Genomic DNA, 23,587 nt, shown 5'->3' on the forward strand with positions numbered 1-23,587 from the left:
ATAAATTTTTAAATTGCTCTAATAAGTTTCAGAGTGATGTTAATTACTTCAACGCCGTAACTGGAGCAGACCCAGGTACCACCACCAGGCACAGAGGTGAGGGCATAGTAAACAGAAGAGACAGAGCTCACTCCCTCATGGGGCTGATATTCTAGCAGAGAATACAGACATTAAATGATGCTCATAATACGCAAAGTCAAGACTTACTAGTGATTTCAGAAATATTTCTCATGAAATACAGCGAGGAAATTATTCAACTCGACGTTTCAAAATGAACTTATTATTTAACAAGGAAACATGAAAATGAACAAGTGCCTACAAACATGATAGAAGACATGCAAGCTAGTAGCTGTTTTAAAATAAAACATTTTGGCATTTCTTTTATATACATCTCTGTGTGATACTTAATGCAAACCTTTTCTGTTAATGAAAACAGATAATATTCTTTTTCTAAGGATCTGCATAATTTTCCAAACATTCCTGTCATTATTAGAACTGAGCTGGCCAAAGTCTGGCATGTCCACTTTGCTACTGAGAACTAGACAAAACTGGCCCCTTGGCAGATCCAGTGTTCAAAGTAACCTCAAGCAGTTCCTAATTTGTTTATGAATGGCTTCCCACTAACATCCACACATCCAGAATTCACAAAAAGTAAGAATGGTTCAAACTCTTATTTAACTTCTCATTAGTCTAGTCATATTGTCCTAGATTTTAATTCCCAGTTGTCTGTCTTCTGTAGCTTTGTTCCTCCTCTTTTTTTTTTTTTTTTTTGTTTTTTTTTTTTAACTTCTATGCAATGGGCCATCTGGAATTGATCTGATATTCTGGATATTTCATTTGACTGAAAGTTGAGAACTGTTTATAGGCCTTGATATCCTGAAGAGCTAACAGATTTTCTGCCTTCAAAAGGAGAGAGAAGGAATAAATGTGGACTGTTGCACTTCTGTTTAAATAAAAGTAGGCTAGTTGGTTCCCCATCCAAGTTCTCACCACTGGGATTCCTTCTGGGACTCCACAGAAGACAGAAAATGTGTGCCTCTAACTACTCTGGGCTCCTACGACCGGGTTCAGGCAACTTTCACAAAATAGTACAAATTCAAGTTACTGCACAATTTTCCAATTCACCCCAGGTTAGGAAACCTGACCACAAGGTTCATAATACAGGAAGACCATGGAATCTCAGATCTCAAAGCACATTTTAATATAATAAATGTTCATCAGACTATTTAAGCCTTCTAAAAATAATAATTATTATATCTATGTTACTTATGTTGAGGGGCAGGATCAGATTTTTAAAAATCAGTGACAAAAGTAAGAGCTAACCAACTGAAGTCCTATCAAATATACCTTAGATAATACTTTTAAAGCTTCATGAAAGCTAGTTACCTCTCGAAGCATAAACAATAAACTTACAGAAACTGTTAAGTCAGAATAAAAATCCAATACAGAATTCTACCCATAAAGTAACTAAAACTTTTTTCTATGGGATCACTGGGTATCTCTATGTAGTTTTATCTCACTAACTTCTGAAAAATCCAAAATACACACGTGTTGGACTGCAAACATTATTAATCTAGAGCACACCTTCCTAAAATAATTATGATGTTTTTCAGAATACAGAATAAACTCAATAGTTATTTCATCCTCATGAAACTGGATTGCCTACATCCTAATATTAAGTCAGCCAAATCTCATGAAAGGTAATTTTGCTACCCTAGCTGAAATCTCCTAATTAGATTAGGGCGTTAATAAGTCAGGGAAAGATCCTTGGCAACACAGATGTTTTATCATCTATGTGTAAAACTATCCTAGATTTTTCTGTCAATGGAATTATTTTGCAAAGACAGGATACACAAGGCTCTATTATGACTGCAGCCTCTTTTTGGTAGCAATTAATCTTTACTGAAAAATAAAAAATAATTACTTTGTAGTAGCTTTTTTCTTTTTTAGGTTTTTCTTATGGAGGCCACCCATGGGGTAGACCGTAACAGCAGTACTCTATTAAGCTAGGGTAGTCTGAACAAAATAATTTTCCATTTAAAAAAAACTATTCTCTTAGAAGCTAAATCTGTTCTTTTCAAAAAAGAGAAGAATCAGATAGAGAACATAAAAACAGTGACTCAACCATTATCACCCAAATGAACAATCATACTGGCGCTGGCCTCACAGCGCCTCGGGGGCGTTTCAGGACTCAGAAGGTTAGGGCCATGTGGCAACGTCACTCTAGGCCTCCTACATTAAAGCACTCTTTTCGTGTTCTGTTCTGTGTATCAACACCTACCATGGAAATTTCTAGGTCCACAAAGAGTAACTGTTAAGTAAAAGCACTGCTGCTGCTGCTGCTGCTAAGTCGCTTCAGTCGTGTCCGACTCTGTGCAACCCCATAGACAGCAGCCCACCAGGCTCCCCCGTCCCTGGGATTCTCCAGGCAAGAACACTGGAGTGGGTTGCCATTTCCTTCTCCAATGCACAAAAATGAAAAGGGAAAGGGAAGTCACTCAGTCGTGTCCGACTCTTAGCGACCCCATGGACTGCAGCCTACCAGGCTCCTCCGTCCATGGGATTTTCCAGGCGAGAGCACTGGAGTGGGGTGCCACTGCCTTCTCACAACATTATACAAATCTCTAGGATTTAATCATGTTGAATAACTGAACTTTATACCCGTTACACAGAAACTCCCCATTTTCCCCTGATACTGGCAGAGGAAGGGGAAAACACAGATGGTGTCATTTCCTACCCTAGCAGACGGTGGTCACTTCTCCTGGGTGCTCTGATCGGGGTTCTTTTACGAGCCTCGGACATAAACCCTATGGCATCACGGTATTCCTCTGGGCTCCCCATATGCACTTGTGCACGAACGTGGGAAGTTCTTCCTGTCTGGGGACCCCAGGGGACGGAAACTGAGTTCTATTCATTATGTCACATACTCACAGCTTGGCAAACGCACATTTACTAAATGTCAGGCCCACAAAGGGATGGATTCATGAAGGATGAGCTGACCAGTTAGCAAGCCTCCGTCAGCCGACCAAGATGCGCTATTCACCCACGGTCACAAGATGGCATTGCGGCCCTCTGAGTCTAGCCCAAGCCAGAGACACGCTTCCAGGGGCCAGGACTGCCTCGGGACTGGGCAAGTCCAACCACCTTCAAGAGTTGGCAAATACACAACTAGCCCGTCACATCTTCCTAGTGCCATTTTTGGAGTGGGATATAAAAATTTCTTTACTCAAAAAATATGAGATTGAAGGCATGATCTCAAATTTTTCTGCCTTTTGCACACACATCATTATGACGCTAGGATCAGTGGCAAAGATGCAGAAAAAAGAAAACCATTTTCTTAGTTCAGTCTGTGGGATTTTCTGACAAGGAAAGAGAGCTGGAGTCTTAGACAGCTATTTTGGAAAAAGAATGTAGATTACACTGCCCACTTCCTATGTTAGAAGTGGAGCCCATCACGGTGACCTTAAGGTTTAGGAACTCTCAGATAACTTCTTGCTTCATTACCATGGCTCTGCTCTCTGGACCAGGGAAGTGCCTAGCACGCAGGCTATTAGAACCTGTCCTAAAGGGGCTATTTCAGAGGTCAGAAATGACTAAGACTTAGATACAAAACTAGCTTCCTTCATTTCAGGGGAAGCGGCCGAAAAAGAACATGTGGGCAGAGTTGGAAAGCATCAGTAAGACATCTCTGGAGAGAGTTAGTGATCATTTCTAAACACAGCATTTCAGGAAGTCTTAAACGTGTCATCATTACAGAGAATGGAACTTAAAGGGATGTTACCTCCTAAGATTTCAGAACATTTTCTACAGAAAAATTAAAATAGCACCAATATTATGTATGACAAAATGTAATTTTAAACCTCACAATTAGAAGTGTTAGTTCTTGAACCACTGAGTTCAGTTCAGTCGCTTAGTCGTGTCCGACTCTTTGCGACCCCATGAACCACAGCACGCCAGGCTCTCCTGTCCATTACCAACTCCCTGAGTGTACCCAAACCCATGTCCATTGAGTCGGTGATGCCATCCAACCATCTCATCCTCTGTCGTCCCCTTCTCCTCCTACCCCCAATCCCTCCCAGCATCAGGGTCTTCTCAAATGAGTCAGCTCTTCATATCAGGTGGCCAAAATATTGGAGTTTCAGCTTCAACATCAGTCCTTCCAATGAACACCCAGGACTGATCTCCTTTAGGATGGACTGGTTGGATCCCCTTGCAGTCCAAGGGACTCTCCTTTGGCACAGATTTTTTAAAATCATGTAGCAATGAATTTTCTAATACTTTTGTCAAAATTATTGAAAATAAGTAAGTTTTAATTGCTGAATATTATGTGCAAAGATCTACTGCACATATTGATGTGAAAGAATCGTGGTTCCTGCCTTCGAGGATGCTGGTCTAGTCTAAGTATTCTGGTGAGAGAAGAAGACTCTAACGTGAGTACCAAGACAACTATTTCTAGAGCCAGCTGTACTCTCAGACGTGTGTGTGTGTGGTGCTTTGCAGTATAATTAAACCACATACCTACAGTCTCCTTCCAAACTGTTTCTGCCTCCCAGCACCCAAAGGGCAGGATGGCAGTGGGAAGTCACTGGAAACTTACTTCATGGCATTATCAATACTAGTAACATTACCATGCTGGGGAAGCCCACAGTAGGTGGGTTTAATTGATATGTGGTAAAATATATGTACTGTCATTAAAATCATTTGTTTTGAAGAGGCCTGGTCATAAAAACTTGACAGAAAACTTCACTGTATGAACTTAGATCATTTCAACCCTTAAACACGTCAAGTTGATGTGCTTTTCCATGAATTCAGAAAATAAAATAACTACTTCATTTCTAAAAAAGCTTTTTTTTTCTTTTAATTAACATTGGTTGTGATAAAAACAAATATATTATGGTCAAAATCATTTCCTTTCTGTGTGTGTGTGCACATACGTGGACCGGTGTTGTTTCACTCACTCAGTCGTGTCCGACTCTTTTGCAACCCCATGGACTATAGCCCAGCAGGTTCCTCTGTCCATGGGATTTCCCAGGCAAGAATACTGGAGTGGGTTGCCATTTCCTTCTCTAGGGGATCTTTCCGACCCAGGGATCAAACCTGTGTCTCTTGGTTGGCAGGCAGATTTTTTACCATCTGAGCCACCGGGGAAGCCATGTGCACATGGATGGTTCAGAATAAAAAATTTTATCTGACTTCTTAAGAATTGAGCTCTGCCTGCAGAAGATGATTGCCCTAAGTCCTGAGGAAGACCACAGGGCTGCTGTGTGAGGGGCTAATTCTCCGTCAGCCTCCAGGGAATAGGACGGGGGCAGTTCTGGAGGCCCAGCGGAATTCAGACTGTGAGATCACCAGCAGGTGTTTCTGATGCCAACAAGTGTTTCAGAATTCCTCCCACACATGTCAACACTGCTTTTCACATGGCTCAAGGCTGAGGCTTTGACTTCACCACCAGGAATTCAGGGAAACCCTGCATTCGAGGCAAGCCCTCCGTGGGTATCTGGTACCAGGCATGCTACTGGGGGAAGTGTGTGTGGGAAAGCATGCCTTGGGGTGGAGGGGATGGACATGTGCCCCTACAGAGACAGCCTGGATTCTCAAAGACTCTGCAGACAAATTCTAACTCCTGGGACACGGGCTCTCTGACTGATACTACAACTTCTACAAAACGTTCCTAACCACAGCTGTTAAGACTGGGTCAGCTTCTATCTGTGCATTTAATTATCTCAATGACCATAGAACAAACTCAAGGAAATCTAAAGAACTTCATGTTTGCCAAGAATAGATTCTTGCTACCTTTGGAAAGAACCACCCTGACCACCTTTTAATACTTACTGCTGATCTCCATGTTGGATTTGAGAGGTCTCATTCATACACATACACATGAGTAAGCCCTCCAAGCTTACTTAATCTGCAGATGAGGCGGCGTCTCCCAGTCCTCAAGTCTGGGCCCACGGGAGCCGGCAGAGCCAACTTACCAGCAGTAGTCCAGCAGGTGCGGGGGGAGCACCGGGATGTATATGTGCTGCCAGTACATCGGGTACAGCAGGGCGACCGAGCCGTGCAGACAGGCAGTTAACTAGAAAGTGTAAAAGGAAAACAACAGTGAGTAGCCGCTGACCCTCCACACGGAGAGACACGCTCAAGTTATCAAAGATGGACCATGCTCATAAAGCCATGTATGATCTTGAATCGTATTATTTTGATCAATTCTGCTTGTAAAAAAAAAAAGTCTCATGTTTCAGAAGCTGTCCTGAAAAATGCATAAACAGCAAAGTAGCTTCTTGGGCATCTTACACGGACGGTTATAGCTTCGTAACATAGACTGTTTGGGGTCAAAACTAAGAACCTAAGTAAACCTGAAACATCAGGCCAGCGTCTTAGGAGGAACTGCGGCAAATTACGGCGTGTGCTGCCCGTGCCCGGCTCGCTGGGATGAATGCGCCGTGATGCGGTCTGGGGGGAGGCGAGGCTGGGGGCTCCGCAGGGATATCATTAGGGCAAATTGCCAAAGAATGAAACGTGAGCCAGGCGGGGGAGCCTGGAAGCTGCAGCAGCGCCTGGGGACCTGGCGTTCGACAGTTGGAGCCGCCGCGACGTGTGAACCTCGGGTGATGGTATCAGGAGACGCTGCTCGCTGACACGGAGAATGTCACCATTGACCAGCGCGCTGCCCGAGCTCGACAGCTGTACCACAGGAAGCCAAGGACATCATAATTTCGTAAACTGCTCCTTTCAGATTAACATCGTGCTTCCTAGCTTTATACCACAACAGCTGCAAATACACTGATGCTATTTTAAAGGTAATTGCCATTTTAATTGTTTTGTTTTGGCAAGCAGTTAATTAAATATTTTTTTAATGCTTAACAAAGGGATATTGCTCCCCCCCGCGCCCCGCCCACTGACCCTCATCAGAATTCTTTCCCTGTGACTTCGTTTACATTTTAAATTATATTTCTCTAAGTCTTGAGACCTTTTTTTTTTTTAGCATTTAAAGCAATATTTAAATCAGCATTCTTCCTCATTTTAAAGTTTTACTATAGTCTGCATTTTCAAGACACTGAATGAATAAAAGTTTTCATTCGACTTGAAAAATGGAATTTAAAAATAAAACTATCTGAAAATGCACCACAAAATTTCTATAAGCCATTATTTGTTTTATCATACAAAGAAATTAAAGTTCATATGGTAGTCAAATTGAAGGGATAAATGTAAACAAAGCAATTCAATCTTAGTAGCAACATTTGTCTATATTTAAGTGCAAAATAGTTCCACTAAATTTTTTAAAAGTCAGTTGCAATAATCTAATCTGAACCAAAAACATAAAAATCTTGATTAAAAATACAGTCATCTTCATCATATGTATTATATTTTTTCTGGTTAAGATTTTGAATTAATTTTTATATAGCAAAAAATGTATTTGTTCCATTTGGAATGTTATCATCACAGGGTTTTAGTACTTTGCATTTATAAGTTTTAATAATTTAAAATATTCCTTCTATAAATATTTTTAAAATTTCTTAATTAGCCCACACAGTATACCACTAGGAGGCATTCAGATGCTTCTCTTTAACAGTTTCAGACCACACTGACTTCTCTTATATATCTGAACCAGAGGGAAATGAAAATGGAGTTGATCTCAGTGATGTCAATTCTTAGCTTGCTTGTGCTCCCTGGCTGTGAATGAGGCAACTTTAAAAGCTTCAGTGTCACCTGATGGGCTAAAAGCACTCACAGAGCTGTGAAAGGCACTTAATTTACTCGATTTCTACATCTGCAGAGAGATGGCTTTTTAAAACAGCTCATTGAAAACTGTTTTTAAAAGGAAAGTATTTTTTCATTGTTGAGAAAATAATTAACTGTGTAACAGGAGGGGAAATGCATTCTCAAAATGAGGAATTATAACAACATTAAGCTAATTTACTGGGCACACCAGAGTCCAAAGCACTGTATTCAATACTACAGACTTCCCCCTACGCCCTTGATGGTCCTCCCCAAGGGAAGTCATGATGGTCCTCCCCAAAGGAAGTCATGAAGGTCCTCCCCAAAGGAAGTCATGAATTGCTCGCTAATAAGACACAGTATCATCTGATGAATCTGACTGGTTTCTCAGAGGACGATTTCTGCAACAAGAAACAAAGTCACAAACTTTCTGTGAAGGCCAACATTTGGTAGAGGGTCACATCAGCTAATCGAGACCCTCCAGGAAAGAAGGAAGCTCTGCAGAATTGGGCAACCTCCCAGATGCAAGGGATTGGCCACAGGGAGAGTTAAAAATACTCCCCCCCACCAATCCACAGGTTCTGGCTTAATCAACCAGGATGAATTATTTAAAGAAATGCAACAAAAGTGTCAGGTTTAGGTGGAACTTGGAGGAATTTGCTCTTGCAAATACTGATTCTGTTAACACGTGGAGATTTCCAAAGAAGGCAGAAATAGAAGATCGTCCATGTCCACCCAGCACCATGTAACAACTATGTGACTTAAGAAAGCAGAGAATATCCGATCACAGCACATGCTTGTGGGTGAGGCAGTAAGTAAAAAACAAAAACAAAACAAAAAACAAAACAAAACAAAAAAAAAACAAGGAAAAGTAAATTTACTAGGAAATTAAGAAGTTATATTGTACAAGGTAATAACAATGTTGTACAAGGTAATAACAATGAACTACATCACAGACGAGTCAGGGCACTGCCCCTGAGGCTGTGTAACTGGCACACCCACAACACAGACACACACACACACACCCACAAACAGAACCAGACCCCGGTTTCCTCATCTTTAAGAAATACATGCTATATGATCTGTAAACACGGTCTCAGAGAGATCTAACTTCTTTAATCTTAGATCAGATCAATTCTAACACTTTATATCTTTAGAAATGGTTAAGAATTTTTTTTTCCATAAAGATGGTTAACAGAACACTTTACCTAGACAATAATTCAGACCCACCTTCAAAATCTATCTAATCTCAGAAAGATTTAATGCACAGTAGGTAACTGTGAAGTTGGAAATAGTATAATAACTTAGTCACTTAATTCAGCAAAGTTTTTGAGTCCCTGCCATGTGCCATCATAAATTTCTACTAAGCAACAGAAACAGACTTGATTTTCTTGGGCTCCAAAATCAGTGCAGACACTGACTGCAGCCATGATATTAAAAGATTCTTGCTCCTTGGAAGAAAAGCTGTGACAAACCTAGACAGCATATTAAAAAGCAGAGACATCACTTTGCCAACAAGGGTCCATCTAGTCAAAGCTATGGTTTTTCCAGTGGTCACGTATGGATGTGAGAGTTGGGGCCATAAAGAAGGCTGAGCACTGAAGAATTGATGTCTTCAAACTGTGGTGCTGGAGAAGACTCTTTGAGAGTCCCTTGGACTGCAAGAAGATCCAACCAGTCCATCCTAAAGGAAATCAACCCTGAATATTCATTGGAAGGACTGATGCTGAAGCTGAAGTTCCAATACTCTGGCCACCTGATACCAAGAGCCGACTCACTGGAAAAGACCCTGATGCTGGGAAAGATTGAAGGTGGGAGGAGAAGCGGACGACAGAGGATGAGATGGTTGGATGGCATCACTGACTCAGTGGACATGAGTTTGAGCAAGCTATGGGAGTTGGCGAAGGACAGGGAGCCTGGGGTGCTGCAGTCCATGGGGTCGCAAAGAGGCGGACGCGACTGAGTGACTCAACAGCAAGAACAAAGGGGCAGGGATGCAGAACAAGCCCGTGTCCATGGCACTCTCGCATCAGAGCAGAGAACAAACAGGAAACAAGTAAGACATACATTCACGTCTGAGCTGGAGGTAAATTCTGCATAGAAACCTAAAGCAGGGAAGAGGGGAGAGTGTGACAGAGGGGCCATCCTACACAAGAGGTGGGGTACAAACTCTGACACAGCCACACGGGCACTGAGATCCGACTAAACCCTGGGATCCAAGGAGGGTGCACTCGGGGAGAGGGGCATCCAGGAGTCCTGGGGCAGGGCAGGCTCGGCACCTTCACCGAGTAGCGGGGGGCTCAGCTGACTGGATCAAACGGCGGAGCAGCAGGGGGTAAGGTCAGAGAGGAAGCAGGTTGGAGCTGAGGAAACTCCCGGGACCTGGTGAAGATGCCAGGTTTCATTCTAGATGAGATCTGTCTGCACCCCTGAACGCAGTGCTGACTGTCACAGCAAATCAATTCCCTAGAACATTTCCAGAACTTTGCAGACGGAGGAAAGCAAACGATGTGCTGTAGAGGTTTGCTTTGGAGAATGAAGGCCTGTAAAGAAATGAGATCAAATGATGCAGAGTCTATAAATAAACACCGAACCATACGGTCCACCTGAAACAAGCAAAATATTATAAATGAACTACAAGGGAATTTAAAAAAAAGAAACGAGATCAATAAACAGGGAAAAGATAATCACATTACTTTGATTAGAATTACCTAAGATTCTAGGTAGTTATAGGTTCATAATCGGGTTAGACCCCCACCCCCCCCCCCACAGCGCTCTTTTGACATTTGTCAGCTGTTTCTCTACCACGGTTCTTCAAGAAACCAGGGGATGTGGGGAGAAGAAGATTCAGTGTTTGGGTCAGAAGATATCACTGACATCACATTCTTGAGACTGAAGGAATACACGTCTGTCACTGAGCAAAAATGAAAGGTACCAAATAAAGAAAAAAAGCTATCAAATAAAGGCTTAAGGAAAAAAAAATCCTTATCGTCTTTGTTAAATGGCAAAGGAAAATATAAATCCACATATAATTTCACCAAGCATACTCAATATGCCAAACTGATATAGTCCCAACATACTCACACACACACAAAACTCACAGGGATATTTATTTCCTATAGAGTACAACTGTGAAATAAGTATGTATGGAAGCCACGTGAGAGAGACAAGACCTGGGGCCTGTGAAATCAGAGAAATCTGACAACAAAGGCTGCTCACAGTGAACTGAGTCACGGTATAAAGGAGACGGGGCCTTCCCTTTGTGGCCACAAGTCTAAGGGCAGTGCTGTTACTGTTAACAGTGAGGAGTACGTGTTTACGTGACGCAAGCTGGCCCTGGGCCCGGCATATTCTCAGCACTCGACACACTCAGGTTTAATCCTACAACAACATTATGAAATAGGTGCGATTATCATCACGCCCACTTTACAGACCAGGACCCTGCAGCAAAGTTACACCGCTGGCCTGCGGTTCCACAGCTAGCGCCGCGGGAGGACCCGCCTGCCACGCAGGAGACCCCGGGTTGATTCCTGGGTCGGGAAGACCTGCTAGAGAAGGGATAGGCTACCCACTCCAGTATTCTTGGGCTTTGTTGTGGCTCAGCTGGTAAAGAATCTGCCTGCAATGCAGGAGACTTGGCTTTGAACCTTGGGTTGAGAAGATCCCCTGGAGAAGGAAACAGCTACCCACTCCAGTGTTCTGACCTGGAGAATTAGATGGACTGTATGGTCCATGGGGTCGCAAAGAGTCGGACAGGACTGAGCAACTTTCACTTTGACTTCACTTCACACAACTAGCAAGTGGCAAAGCCAGGGTACCAATGCCGGCAGGCTCCAGAATACAATAACCGTTATTTTAAGCTGGCTTTTGATATACAAAGATTCAAAATCCCCATCATTATAAGGCTTTGAATAATAAATACTGGCTGAAAACATTTTATACTAATTATATAGCAGAGAAGGAGTCTTTGAACAGACAAACAAGAACAGCTGACCTTTAAATGAAAAATTCAACATCTATGATAGAGGTGCAATGTAAAAAACTTTCCCCAGGCATCAGAGTCTGCAGGAAACCAACAGAGCAGGCTCTCCAAGATGTCACAGAGGGGGCTGATGAAAATTCTACAAGTCATCACCTCAATCTGCAAGTATACTTAGTTGGAAGCGAAACCCAAGTTCCTTCCCTTTGTGATATGAAATCTCACTTTGCTCTAAAAGTTAAACTAGATATTTATTAGAGGAAATCAGCCCCCTGATACAACTAGGCCATGTTTGAAGTGATTCGGTAAACATGCATTTTGAGGAGGGAAAAAAACACATTACCAGATTTCCAAGGAGACGACAGGAAGATGGTCCATTGAGTGTGATGACCGCAACAGAAAACAGCACGATTCTAATTCACACACTTTACAAGTAAAGATCTCATCCTGACCCATCGCTGCTCCCGTTACTCGGGGCTCTGTGTCTCTTAGCCAGAGTCTTTCTTTTTTTTTTTTCTATAAAAGTCCCTCTGCCTGCAACTAAAGTTCTATAGGAATTACTGAGGGACATATTTATGTTCCCTAGGAATTTATTTATGCATAAAATGCAAGAAATATTGATTAGAGACTTCATTTGATTTTTAAGTGAATCAATATTTAACTCAGAAACCTAAGCGCTATAAACAGTTATAGGTGCACAGAATAAACTGCTGCAGCGATAAATTCCTCATGGAATGAAAAAAATTTTAGTGGAAAGCATAAAGAGACCATCTGTTTAAACGCATTTAATTTACATTCACATTTAAAAGTTTAGGCCAAGAAAGGTAGCAGCCGGCTACCTGAAAACTGCAAGGTTATTCCAACTATGAAACATTCTTAATACAGCAAAACTCTTAACACTCCACTTGACAGTTGAAACAGCAATCCTGTAGCATGAAAGAGGACAGCGGTTGGTTGTACCCTTTGGTTTTCAATGCTTTTTTATAATAAGATGTTATCTTACACGTCACTCTTGCCTCCTCCTTGAGGGCGGTGTGTCCTGCTGTTTCACTGCCAAACATTCATCCTGACCTCCCTGCACCCAACTCCCTGGGAAAGCTCTGCTCATCTCGCGGCTGGCCAGCCAAACAGCTCTAACGTTTCTCGCTGGCTTGCTGCTTTCATATACTCATGCTTTCATTCATTTTACAGGTGGGGGAACCGAAACAAAGTTAAACCAACTGCCCAAGACCACACAACTAGATGTGGGGACATAACACAGGTGTCAGACATCGCCACTGGTGCTGGGGACAGGATGATGAGCCAGAGACGCGAGACCCCTGCCCTCAAGGAGCCTACACGCGAGGGAGCCTCAGCTCTGCGTTTCTGCGGCTGTCACACTGCACAGAAACACCGCCGGCCCACCCACTTCCTCCCCTGCGTGACGTTCCCGCCACTAAGTCTGCCGCTCTCTCTGCTCTCTAGTTCACACTCTTCAAGTCAATTCAGCAGCAGTTTTGCTTTTCCTAGAGGAACCCATCTACTTTTCCACAAAATTCAGGAGCCTGACACTGTAACATAACTCAAACGTACCTGCCTTCTCTCCACACAAGCTTCCAGACCCTGGGTTCCAGAGGACTGGAAGTAAGGATGTTCGTGTGAATTATATACAAACTATACTTTAAAAATGAGGCAGTTATTTAAGAAGTAAACTATACAATTAAAGAATCCTGCAACTGACAATTAGGAAGAAACCTGGAGATCACTCTTGTTCAACTGTTTCATCTGTTACATAATAAATTTCAGGATAAAAGAAAAAATTGGCTTACATGAAATCATCCAATGTTTTCAGTTGAGTAATCATGAACTGAAACATAAATCTCTAATTTTAAATGATAATATTGGTATAATCACACTACTACCATATTGAGGGACATGGTCCAAACAACCAATAAATAAAACCCAATTGACTGAACCTATTTTCTAAAACTATTAAGCATCTCTGAAAATCAAAACCTACAAACATCTCTTAACCAGGAACAAAATTGATGGTGAACCACTAACAACGGAAAGACAACCACAGGTGTGAGGCAGCCCCAAAGGAGTTTCTAAACCTTTACAAGTGGGGCAAAATGACTCTAACCATTCATAAATTACGTATAATTAAATGAGAATGAAACACTACATATATATATATATTATATGCTGTATTATTTACATTGTATATAATATTCACGTACACACTTAAAGTACATATATGTGTATTTGGCATACACCTCAAACACTTTTAAATGTATACACCTATATATAAACATGGGCTTCTCTGGTGGCTCAGACAGTAAAGAATCTGCCTGCAGTGTAGGAGACCAGGGTTAAATTGCTGGGAAGATCTTCAGGAAGATCCCCTGAGGAAGCGAATGGCAACCCACTCTAGTATTCTTGTCTGGAGAATTCTATGGACAGAAGAGCCTGGCAGGCTACAGTCTATGGCGTTGCAAAGAGTCGGACACGACTGAGCAACTAAGCACAGATATGTAAACATGCACATAAGCATCTACGTGTGTGTGTGTGTGTGCACTCGCATACACACACTCCATAGAGTCACTACTTACTCATAGCAAATGACAGCAGGCTCGGCCCCGCTGCGTCAGACACTCAGGAAATACCTGGTGAGTGTCTGTCCTTTATGTGTCAGCCTAAACTTGCCCCTCTTCTTTATCTGCTTTCAAGCAGGCTATGCACACGACAGACGTCCCCTTATGCGCCACGTTTCTAAACCCCAGCCTCACCTGCCTTTCGTGGTCGCTGTTCATTCAGGACCTGGCCAACTCTGGTCGAATCACTGTGACTGCCTTTTCACTGGATGCCTGTCAGTCAGTTTCCCTACTCCAGTTTTCTTTTACTAATATAACGCCATCAGAGTTCCTGTCCCCAAAACAAAGCTGATCACAGCATGTCCCCTATTTGCCTCCCCACAGTCTGCTGGATAAAATCCAAACCCCTTAATTTAGCAAACGAGATTCTTCACAATCTGGCCACTGCCTGTCTGTCCAGCCAGATTTTGTAGCACGACCTCTCTCTCACACACACACACAGACACACACACATACACACACGACAAGTAAATATTTCCAAGACAAAACACCAACTTCCTTCCAAGAACCAGGCGTGCTACTGGGGTCAGCTTTTAACCTACTGTCCTCTCTCCTACCTTTCCCACATCAGAGTCCTATTCACGCTGCCTAGGCCTTGATTGACATGATATAATTTATTATTTACGACTTAGAATCATAAATAACCTTGAAATTCCCAGTACCTGGCAAATAATAATATTTTATCAATACTAAATGAATAAATACTGCTCCACTCTTGTTTGGAAAACTCGACCAAAGCCAAAAGTCTCCTTCAAAACCAAGTTCCTGGTTTTCTTCCCAGGTGGTTAACTCGCTCCCCTCCTCCCATGACACTATTTATCACCATGGTAAATGTCGGGGAGATGACAGGTTTGGGGAAGCTGTGCCTTCAAAGCCTGCCCCCTGCCCCAGATTCCCTCTCCGCTCCTGGCCTGCGCCCTGGGCTCTTGGGGCACCTCTGCTGTCCTGGGTAGGGGCAGAGGCCCCTGAGACGCACTACAGGAGGGTGGATGGATGCTGGGCCCTGGGAGGCCGGCTCCCACAGGGCGACACCCCCAGCGGCTCCAGGTGGGCCACTGAACCTGCTTCGGGAGGTTCGGCGGCAGGAGGCATCTAGGGAGGCATCTCCCTGGCAAGCGGCTGGGCCACGAAGTGTCATCAGTTAAGGACGCTGCACCTCTTCCGTTGAGGAGGAGGCCTGATCAGGCTCAGGGTCACTGGACGAAGGTTTGGGGGAGGACCTGCCATCTCTGCAAGCACGGCCACCACCAGACTCAGAGAAGCACACCCCTGAGGGCATGGCACTGCATACAGCATGCAAATCATCAGGGTTATCTATCTAACTGCAAACTGATGCGGCAGGCTCAGGGCCGTGGACTCGACTCTTCTCACCCACACTTGGAGCCAAGAAGCCACTGGCCTAACTGGAAGGGGGGCGGCACGCCCAAGACCCAGGTATGTCCGCCATGGGGGAACAGCACTCTTGAGGGGAGGTGGGGGGCAGCTCTGTTTTACATGATGAAGGACACTCTCTGAATCAGAAAACATTTCACGGTGTTGCTTCTCCCAAAGCCAGAAGACATGGGATCACAGGTCAGGGGTGAGGTGGGGTGGCCCCCACGTTACCACACCTAACACCCTACTTGGGCAAGTTCTCCTTCCTGCCCCAGCTGAGCAGACCTCTTCTGGTTTGCAGATTGGACCTCTCAACGGGAGACGTCCACCTGAACCAGACAATGAGATGCTACCTGGCCCTCTAGCCCCTTAATGCCACTGAACCAGCAGGCTAACTGGGACTAATCTACTGGCTGGAGCGACTGACCTCAATGACCAAGAATAAATCAGTTTGTTTCTACACAACAAGAGGCAGAAGCCTCCCTTGGCACCATAAATATCCAATGAGTGAAGAAAATATCACTTTCCAACAGAAGAAAGCAGTTTGTCCTACTTAGAACTACATGAAGGCCCAAAGATACCAAACCAAGTTCCTGTACAGATTGAACAAGATTCAGTATAGCGACAGACACTCATAAAGCTGAAAGGGTACAAGATGATGGATAACTTTCCCACCAACGAATTACAATTTGAGCATAGGTTTAAAAAAAAAAAAAATCTTCTAGTTGAAGACAGCTGAACACAAGTCTTTCTAAAGACTGTGTGGAAATTGCCCTGTAACTTGTGAACTTCAGCATTTATGAAGAAACCTTTAACATCATCACTGCCAGCATTACTATTTATAATTATTATTATTCAAAGAGACAAGTGTCAAAGGGGCAATAAGACATGTTTCTATCCTGATAATTCCCATGTCAGGTGAACACTTCATATTACATTACATAATTAGTGCAAAGGTTATTCTATAAACTTTTCTGATAGTCACAATTAAAAGATTAAATTACTGCACACACACCACTACAGTTCTGACCCTTTATATCCTCATTTCTGTGAAAAACAGCTCTCATCACCTCAAGGCTTGGAAGATGCAAACACAAGCAGTTTTCCCATCTTAGAAGTTAACTTCCCACAGTGTCACACAACTGCCTCGACAGTTCTGCTTGCACACTCTGGCCACATCCGCCTGGCAACGCATGCAAACACAGTGCTCCGAAGAAGAGGATCAAGTCAAATACCACACCGAGAAGCAGAGCCACTGTATGCACGGTCAGCCGACGTGACTGGTTGCTGTGGGCTTCGGGAAGAAATAAAAACCTAAAAGCTGGTTCCAGACTACCTTTCCCTGAGAGGTCGGGGTAATACCTGTTAACTGCACCAGTCTGCTGTAGCTTTAAAATCGCTAAGCCGGGAAAACACACTTCGATCATCTGGGATGGAGAGGAGATTGGGTAATCTTTGTTCTCTCCCAACTGTTCAGTTCTTGGTCTCCAGAAAGGCTCTCTGTACAGCAGGCTTCAGATGAAATGCGGATACAGGTGGAAGGCCGAGTGCAGATGACGGAAAACCCAGATGGAAGGGTTGGACCCCCTCCAGGCTCCCCCTCCATCCAACCCGACCTGTGACGTCTACACTTCGCCAGCCGACTTCCCGGGGATCACAGGATGTCCTTCTGCAGAGGCCTTGGATGGTATTAATGAGAGCGGGGCGGAAGTTTACGCTGAAACGCCTGGGGGCAACCGTAACAAAAGAGGAGAGGACAGTGACTCAGCGCAGTTCGGGCACGCAGGGCGCGCCGCGTGCCGGCCGCCCCCCAGGACATGGAGCGCGCTCAGGGCTCTGTGACTAGTGCACTCACGGGCCGCGAGGCTGCTGCCCGCCCACTACATGCGGGTCGGAGTGGGAGCCCACACGCAGACAGCCGCTCGGAGGGGAGCGTGGCTTGTAGCTGTTTCCGCAGGCCACGAGGACACACTCTAGTTAACACATCACTGACAGGACGACGAGAGGGCTGCTGTCAGACGCCGGGCAGCCCGGTGCGGCAGACAGAATGCACGGCCCCAGCTGACTCATTAGGGGAAGTCTGGGGAGGCCCAGTTACAGAGCACATGACAAGGCTTCATGCCTGGCTGACTTGAGAGCCGATGACACGGCTTTAAACAGCAATCTCTGCCTACCCCCGGTCACAAAACAGCAATAAGTCAGCGGATACACCCTTGTAATGTCATGATTTATTCCTTTGCTTTGAATACAGGAGACTCAGGGCCGAGGCGCTCCGCTCGTCTGCTGTTGGCTTGGGGCTTCAACCTCCAGGGTCTGCCCACGGCATGTACAAAATCAATGTTCTTGTTCAGGGTTGCCAGGAACCCTTCTGTGTGTATGGGATAACGTGCACGTCAGAAGGATGAACACACAACCAATCACGTCCCAATTCATTCAACTCAAAAACAGAAAAATACAACAGTGCGTCCTAACCAAATACATCTTAATATAAAGGAGGAAAGACCTGTGAAAAACTATTAAAACATCACAATATTCTTGATACTTCTGCTAACATATCTCAAGACTAAACTGTTCATTTAAAGTTTATCACTAAAAAGATAATTTACAAAGCAAAATTTTAAGTACAAACAATACCTAAAGGAAAGGGTCCTCAAACAGCTCATTATCTGCCAGTGGATCACCAGTGAAACCCCAGCAAGCTATAGCGTTGACAAACACGACTCTAACACAATTAGGACCATCAAAATGTAAATCCAAAGTTCCCAAAACTATAATAAAATTATGTATGTAAAGATAACTTACTTGTGTTCTTCTAGTAATTAACAATCTGGTCATCAATTTAAAAGCAACTGAAAATAGGCCAAACACAATTTCTTGCATGAAATAACATTATAGTTTTTATCATATATACAATCCTATAAGAATGTAAAAAGCTTCATGGAGAGTAGTCTTTTAACCTCAGTTCATTGATACATTAAACATTCCTTCCTTGGTTGTTTCAGAGATTTCACCAAACTCTTTCTAAAAAATAGCTTATTTCTAATTTATGTTATGATACTACTCTTTGACCTTAAACATTACTGTGTCTGGAATTTATAGCATGTGTGTGTATATGTGTGTATGTGCATGAAATCTGTTAAGCTAGATTCAATGCAGCTTCCTCCACGTAAGATGGGTGAGGAGATCATGAAACCAAGCTTGAATTATGTTTCTTTTATCAGTCCTCCTGCCCCAGACAGTGAACCAAAGCGAAGCTGTTAACTGAGAGCTGACACCACCACCACGTTTTTAGGAACTCTCAGAAACAACTAGTATTGAGTTTACCTCGAATATAAGAAACAACTCCCTAATCAGTTCAGTTCAGTTGCTCAGTCGTGTCTGACTCTTTGCAACCTCATGAGTTGCAGCACGCCAGGCCTCCCTGTCCACCACCAACTCCCGGAGTTCACTCAAACTCATGACCATTGAGTTGGTGACGCCATCCAGCCATCTCATCCTCTGTCACCCCTTCTCCTCCTGCCCCCAATCCCTCCCAGCATCAGAGTCTTTTCCAATGAGTCAACTCTTCACATCAGGTGGCCAAAGTATTGGAGTTTCAGCTTTAGCATCATTCCTTCCAAAGAACACCCAGGACTGATCTCCTTTAGGATGGACTGGTTGGATCTCCTTGCAGTCCAAGGGACTCTCAAGAGTCTTCTCCAACACCACAGTTGAAAAGCATCAATTCTTCGGCGCTCAGCTTTCTTCACAGTCCAACACTCACATCCATACATGACCACTGGAAAAACCATAGCCTTGACTAGACAGACCTTTGTTGGCAAAGTAATGTCTCTGCTTTTGAATATGCTATCTAGATCGGTCATAATTTTCCTTCCAAGGAGTAAGCGTCTTTTAATTTCATGGCTGCAATCACCATCTGCAGTGATTTTGGAGCCCAAAAAAAACAAAGTCGGACACTGTTTCCCCATCTATTTCCCATGAAGTGATGGGACCAGATGCCATGATCTTCGTTTTCTGAATGTTGAGCTTTAAGCCAACTTTTTCACTCTCCTCTTTCACTTTCAAGAGGCTTTTGAGTTCCTCTTCACTTTCTGCCATAAGGGTGGTGTCATCTGCATATCTGAGGTAATTGATGTTTCTCCCGGCAATCTTGATTCCAGCTTGTGCTTCTTCCAGCCCAGTGTTTCTCATGATGTACTCTGCATATAAGTTAAATAAGCAGGGTGCCAATATACAGCCTTGACATACTCCTTTTCCTATTTGGAACCAGTCTGTTGTTCCATGTCCAGTTCTAACTGTTGCTTCCTGACCTGCATATAGGTTTCTTAAGAGGCAGGTCAGGTGGTCTGGTATTCCCATCTCTTTCAGAATTTTCCACGGTTTATTGTGATCCACAAAGTCAAAGGCTTTGGCATAGTCAATAAAGCAGAAATAGATGTTTTTCTGGAACTCTCTTGCTTTTTCCATGATCCAGCGGATGTTGGCAATTTGATCTCTGGTTCCTCTGCCTTTTCTAAAACCAGCTTGAACATCTGGAAGTTCATGGTTCACGTATTGCTGAAGCCTGGCTTGGAGAATTTTGAGCATTACTTTACTAGCTTGTGAGATGAGTGCAATTGTGCTGTAGTTTGAGCATTCTTTAATACCGAGCCTTTATTAAAGTCATTTATTTTTTTAATTCAAACAAAGTAAAAGGGTAGGCATGTTAATTTTTTATCTAAACTGCAGATCCAGTCTATTATAAATTTATAGCTAATGGTCATTTAATCTTATGCAGACAAAACTCTAAGCACTTCATATGTACATATGTGTGTGTACATACATATGTGTATATATATGTGTGTGTGCATGTACCCATATCCATAATCTTTAAAGCAACTCTATGAGATTACAATTAGTACTACTCCCAGGTTGAAAGTCAAAAGCTGAGTGAAAGAGGAGTTACCTAGACATTAAGAAGTGTTTATAAATTATAGCAGAAAGAAACACTAGTATTACTTACCAAAAAAAAAATTTTTTACACAATATTTACATGTATGCAGTTTCCTTTTTTTAATTGCAGTATAACTGACAAAATATTATACTACATTAGTTTCAGGTGTACAATATAGTGATTTGGGATTTTTATACATTACAAAGGGCTTCCCGGATGGCTCAGTAGTAAAGAATCCACCTGCCAATGTAGGAGATGCAAGAGATGCAGGTTTGATTCCTGGCCAGGAAGGTCTCCTGGAAGAAAAGATGGCAACCCACTCCAGTAATCTTGCCTGGAGAATCCCATGGACAGAGCCAAGCGGTCTACAGTCCAGGGGGTCGTGAAGAGTTGGACATGATACTGAGCACTGTATGTTACAAAATGATCCGCACTAGTAAGTCTAGTTACCATCTGTCACCAAAGTGGTAACGTCACTGAGAACATTCCCTCTGCTGTACATCACACTCATGTGATTCATTCATTTCATAACTGGAAGTCGGTGCCTCAATCCCCCTCCACCTATTTCACCCACCGACCTCCCGCCCCCGTCACCTCTGACACCACCTGCTTGTTCTCTGTATCCGTGAGTCTGTTTCTGTTTTGTTATGTATGTTTTGTTTTCTAGATTCAACACATAAGTGAGAGCACAGGGTATTTGCCTTTCTCAGTCTAACTTATTTCACTTAGCATAATACCCTCCAGGTCCACCCATATTATTATAAATGGCAAGGTTTTATTCCTTTCTATGGCTGAGGAATATTCCATTGTATGCATGTATGTGTGTGTGTATATACACCTCACCTTCTTTATTCATTCATCTCTAACTTGCACTTAAGTTGCTTATCTTGGCTATTGTGAATAATGCCACAATAAACACAGGAGTGCAGGTATCTTTTTGAGTTAGTGTTTTTGTTTTCTTCAGATAAAAGCCCAGGAGCATCACTGCTGGACTGCACGGAGGTTCTTCTGGTTTTGGTTTTCTGAAGGATCTCCATCCTGTGTCCCATCAGGTGTATTTCTAACATGTTCCTATACAGACTGCATTCACTCACACAGCTTACTCCAATGCTGTCTTTGGGCCTCTCACGGGAGAGGTCCCACCTCATGGGACGGCCGCCCTGGACCACCGGGCACGTCACTGGAACCTGCTCTCACTTTCCACACACACGCTTTCCTCCCTTACCCTCCAGTTCTCAGCACCACATGACACAACAGCTATTCGTTCACTCGTGTCTCTATCTGCTACATCTGGTGGATTCAAGCTTCAGGAGTGTTTGGACTTCACTTTGCTTACTGTTGAAGCCTCAGGGCCTAGATTGTGCCAAACACACAGTAGGCACGTAATAAATGTGCTACATGAATTAACCTTGACAAGAATTTGGTTCCTAGATGTTCAAGACACAATCTTCTTAATCTTCAGGACAATATCCATATAGAAGTATTCTTCATAAGTTTAAAAAAACCTGACTTAAAAGAGTGATGAGGACAAGCTGTGTGGTGTGGCCAAAAATAAATAAATAAATGCAGGAAATATCAGGGTAACCAAAAAAAAAAAAAAAAAAAAAGCTAGTTGAAAAAAAACACTGATGAGGAGGAAGAGACAAAAAGAATAAATAGGAATTTTTTTACCTCAATGGTTAAGTTAAAAACAGCAGAAAAGCAAATATATTAGAAAAAGCATCAAATAATTCAGACTGAATTTCTTAGTATCACATTAAGTAAATGCAAATAATTATCTGCACCACTGACTGGCACTTATTCTCAACAGAACCATAACATTTCTCCACAGTCCTTCAAATGCACGTCAGGTGTTTCTCAGTACATATTGAATATATGTTCAACTCTTTTTGAAAAGTGAGCATATCAGTATTGCATTTCAAAATCTCAAAACTGTTTTCTTGACTCTAGAATAAGGAAAATAACCTAAAATTAGAACCAGGAGACACAGTTTCACATTGCCCATCTCCAGCTGTCTGGGTGGCCTTGAGGTCGCCATTTAACCCTTCTTTGAAAATACCTTTGTCACTCTGTTCAGTCTCTAAGTCATGACCAACTCTCTGAGACCCCATGGACTGCAGCACACCAGGCTTCCCTGTCCTTCACCATCTCCCAGAGTTTGCTCAGACTCATGTCCATGGAGTTAGTGATGCTAATCTTTCTCATTGTTATATCCTAAATAGGAGAAGGCAATGGCACCCCACTCCAGTCCTCTTGCCTGGAGAATCCCATGGACGGAGGAGCCTGGTGGGCTGCAGTCCATGGGGTCACTGAGAGGCAGACACAACTGAGAGACTTCACTTTCACTTTTCACTTTACTGCATTGGAGAAGGAAATGGCAACCCACTCCAGAGTTCTTGCCTGGAGAATCCCAGGGACAGGGGAGCCTGGTGGGCTGCCATCTATGGGGTTGCACAGAGTTGGACACGACTGAAGTGACTTAGCAGCAAATAGGTATCCTAGAGAGATCCTGAAGCTCTTTCTACTCTAAGACACTAAAACATTATAAAATAAAGTTTTTATTTGTACTACCAGGGAACAAAACATAAAAATAGTATCTTATTTTTATCAGTTAGCTAAATTTGTAAGGAAGGTAATTCATGGGATATTAAATAATGTTTTTTAATAAATATCTCCTATTACCCACAACTATAATTCCATTTATATTACATTTTTAAGTCAAAATTTTTAATTTTAATGCTTAAAGCAGGAAAAAAGATTAGGAAATCTAGAAAAATACTTTTGAATATTTTTCTAGGACCCAACAAAACTCCTTCTATTCTCCCTGCCTTTTCCGCAGTAATGAAGACCTTCCAAAAGAACATTTCAGTGAGTGACATAAAACCTGTGATTTGAAAAAAAAAAAAAAAAAATGCTATTTTGACTTTTAAGTTATTATCAGTCTGAAGA

At 42.9% G+C, this 23,587-nt stretch overlaps 1 protein-coding gene across 4 annotated transcripts in view; it reads right to left on the reverse strand.

The window, feature by feature from the left end:
* The window catches only part of DENND1B (DENN domain containing 1B), a 271,452-nt gene that overhangs the window by 101,564 nt on the left and 146,301 nt on the right, over positions 1-23,587 (reverse strand). For all 4 annotated transcript variants that reach the window (XM_055583140.1, XM_055583139.1, XM_055583138.1 and 1 more), the window contains one exon: positions 5,976-6,076. In XM_055583140.1, coding sequence (XP_055439115.1) covers positions 5,976-6,076 — 101 coding nt within the window. The remainder of the gene's footprint in view (positions 1-5,975; positions 6,077-23,587) is intronic.

This window comes from Bubalus kerabau, chromosome 5 (assembly GCF_029407905.1).
Source record: "Bubalus kerabau isolate K-KA32 ecotype Philippines breed swamp buffalo chromosome 5, PCC_UOA_SB_1v2, whole genome shotgun sequence".
NCBI lineage: Eukaryota > Metazoa > Chordata > Mammalia > Artiodactyla > Bovidae > Bubalus > Bubalus kerabau.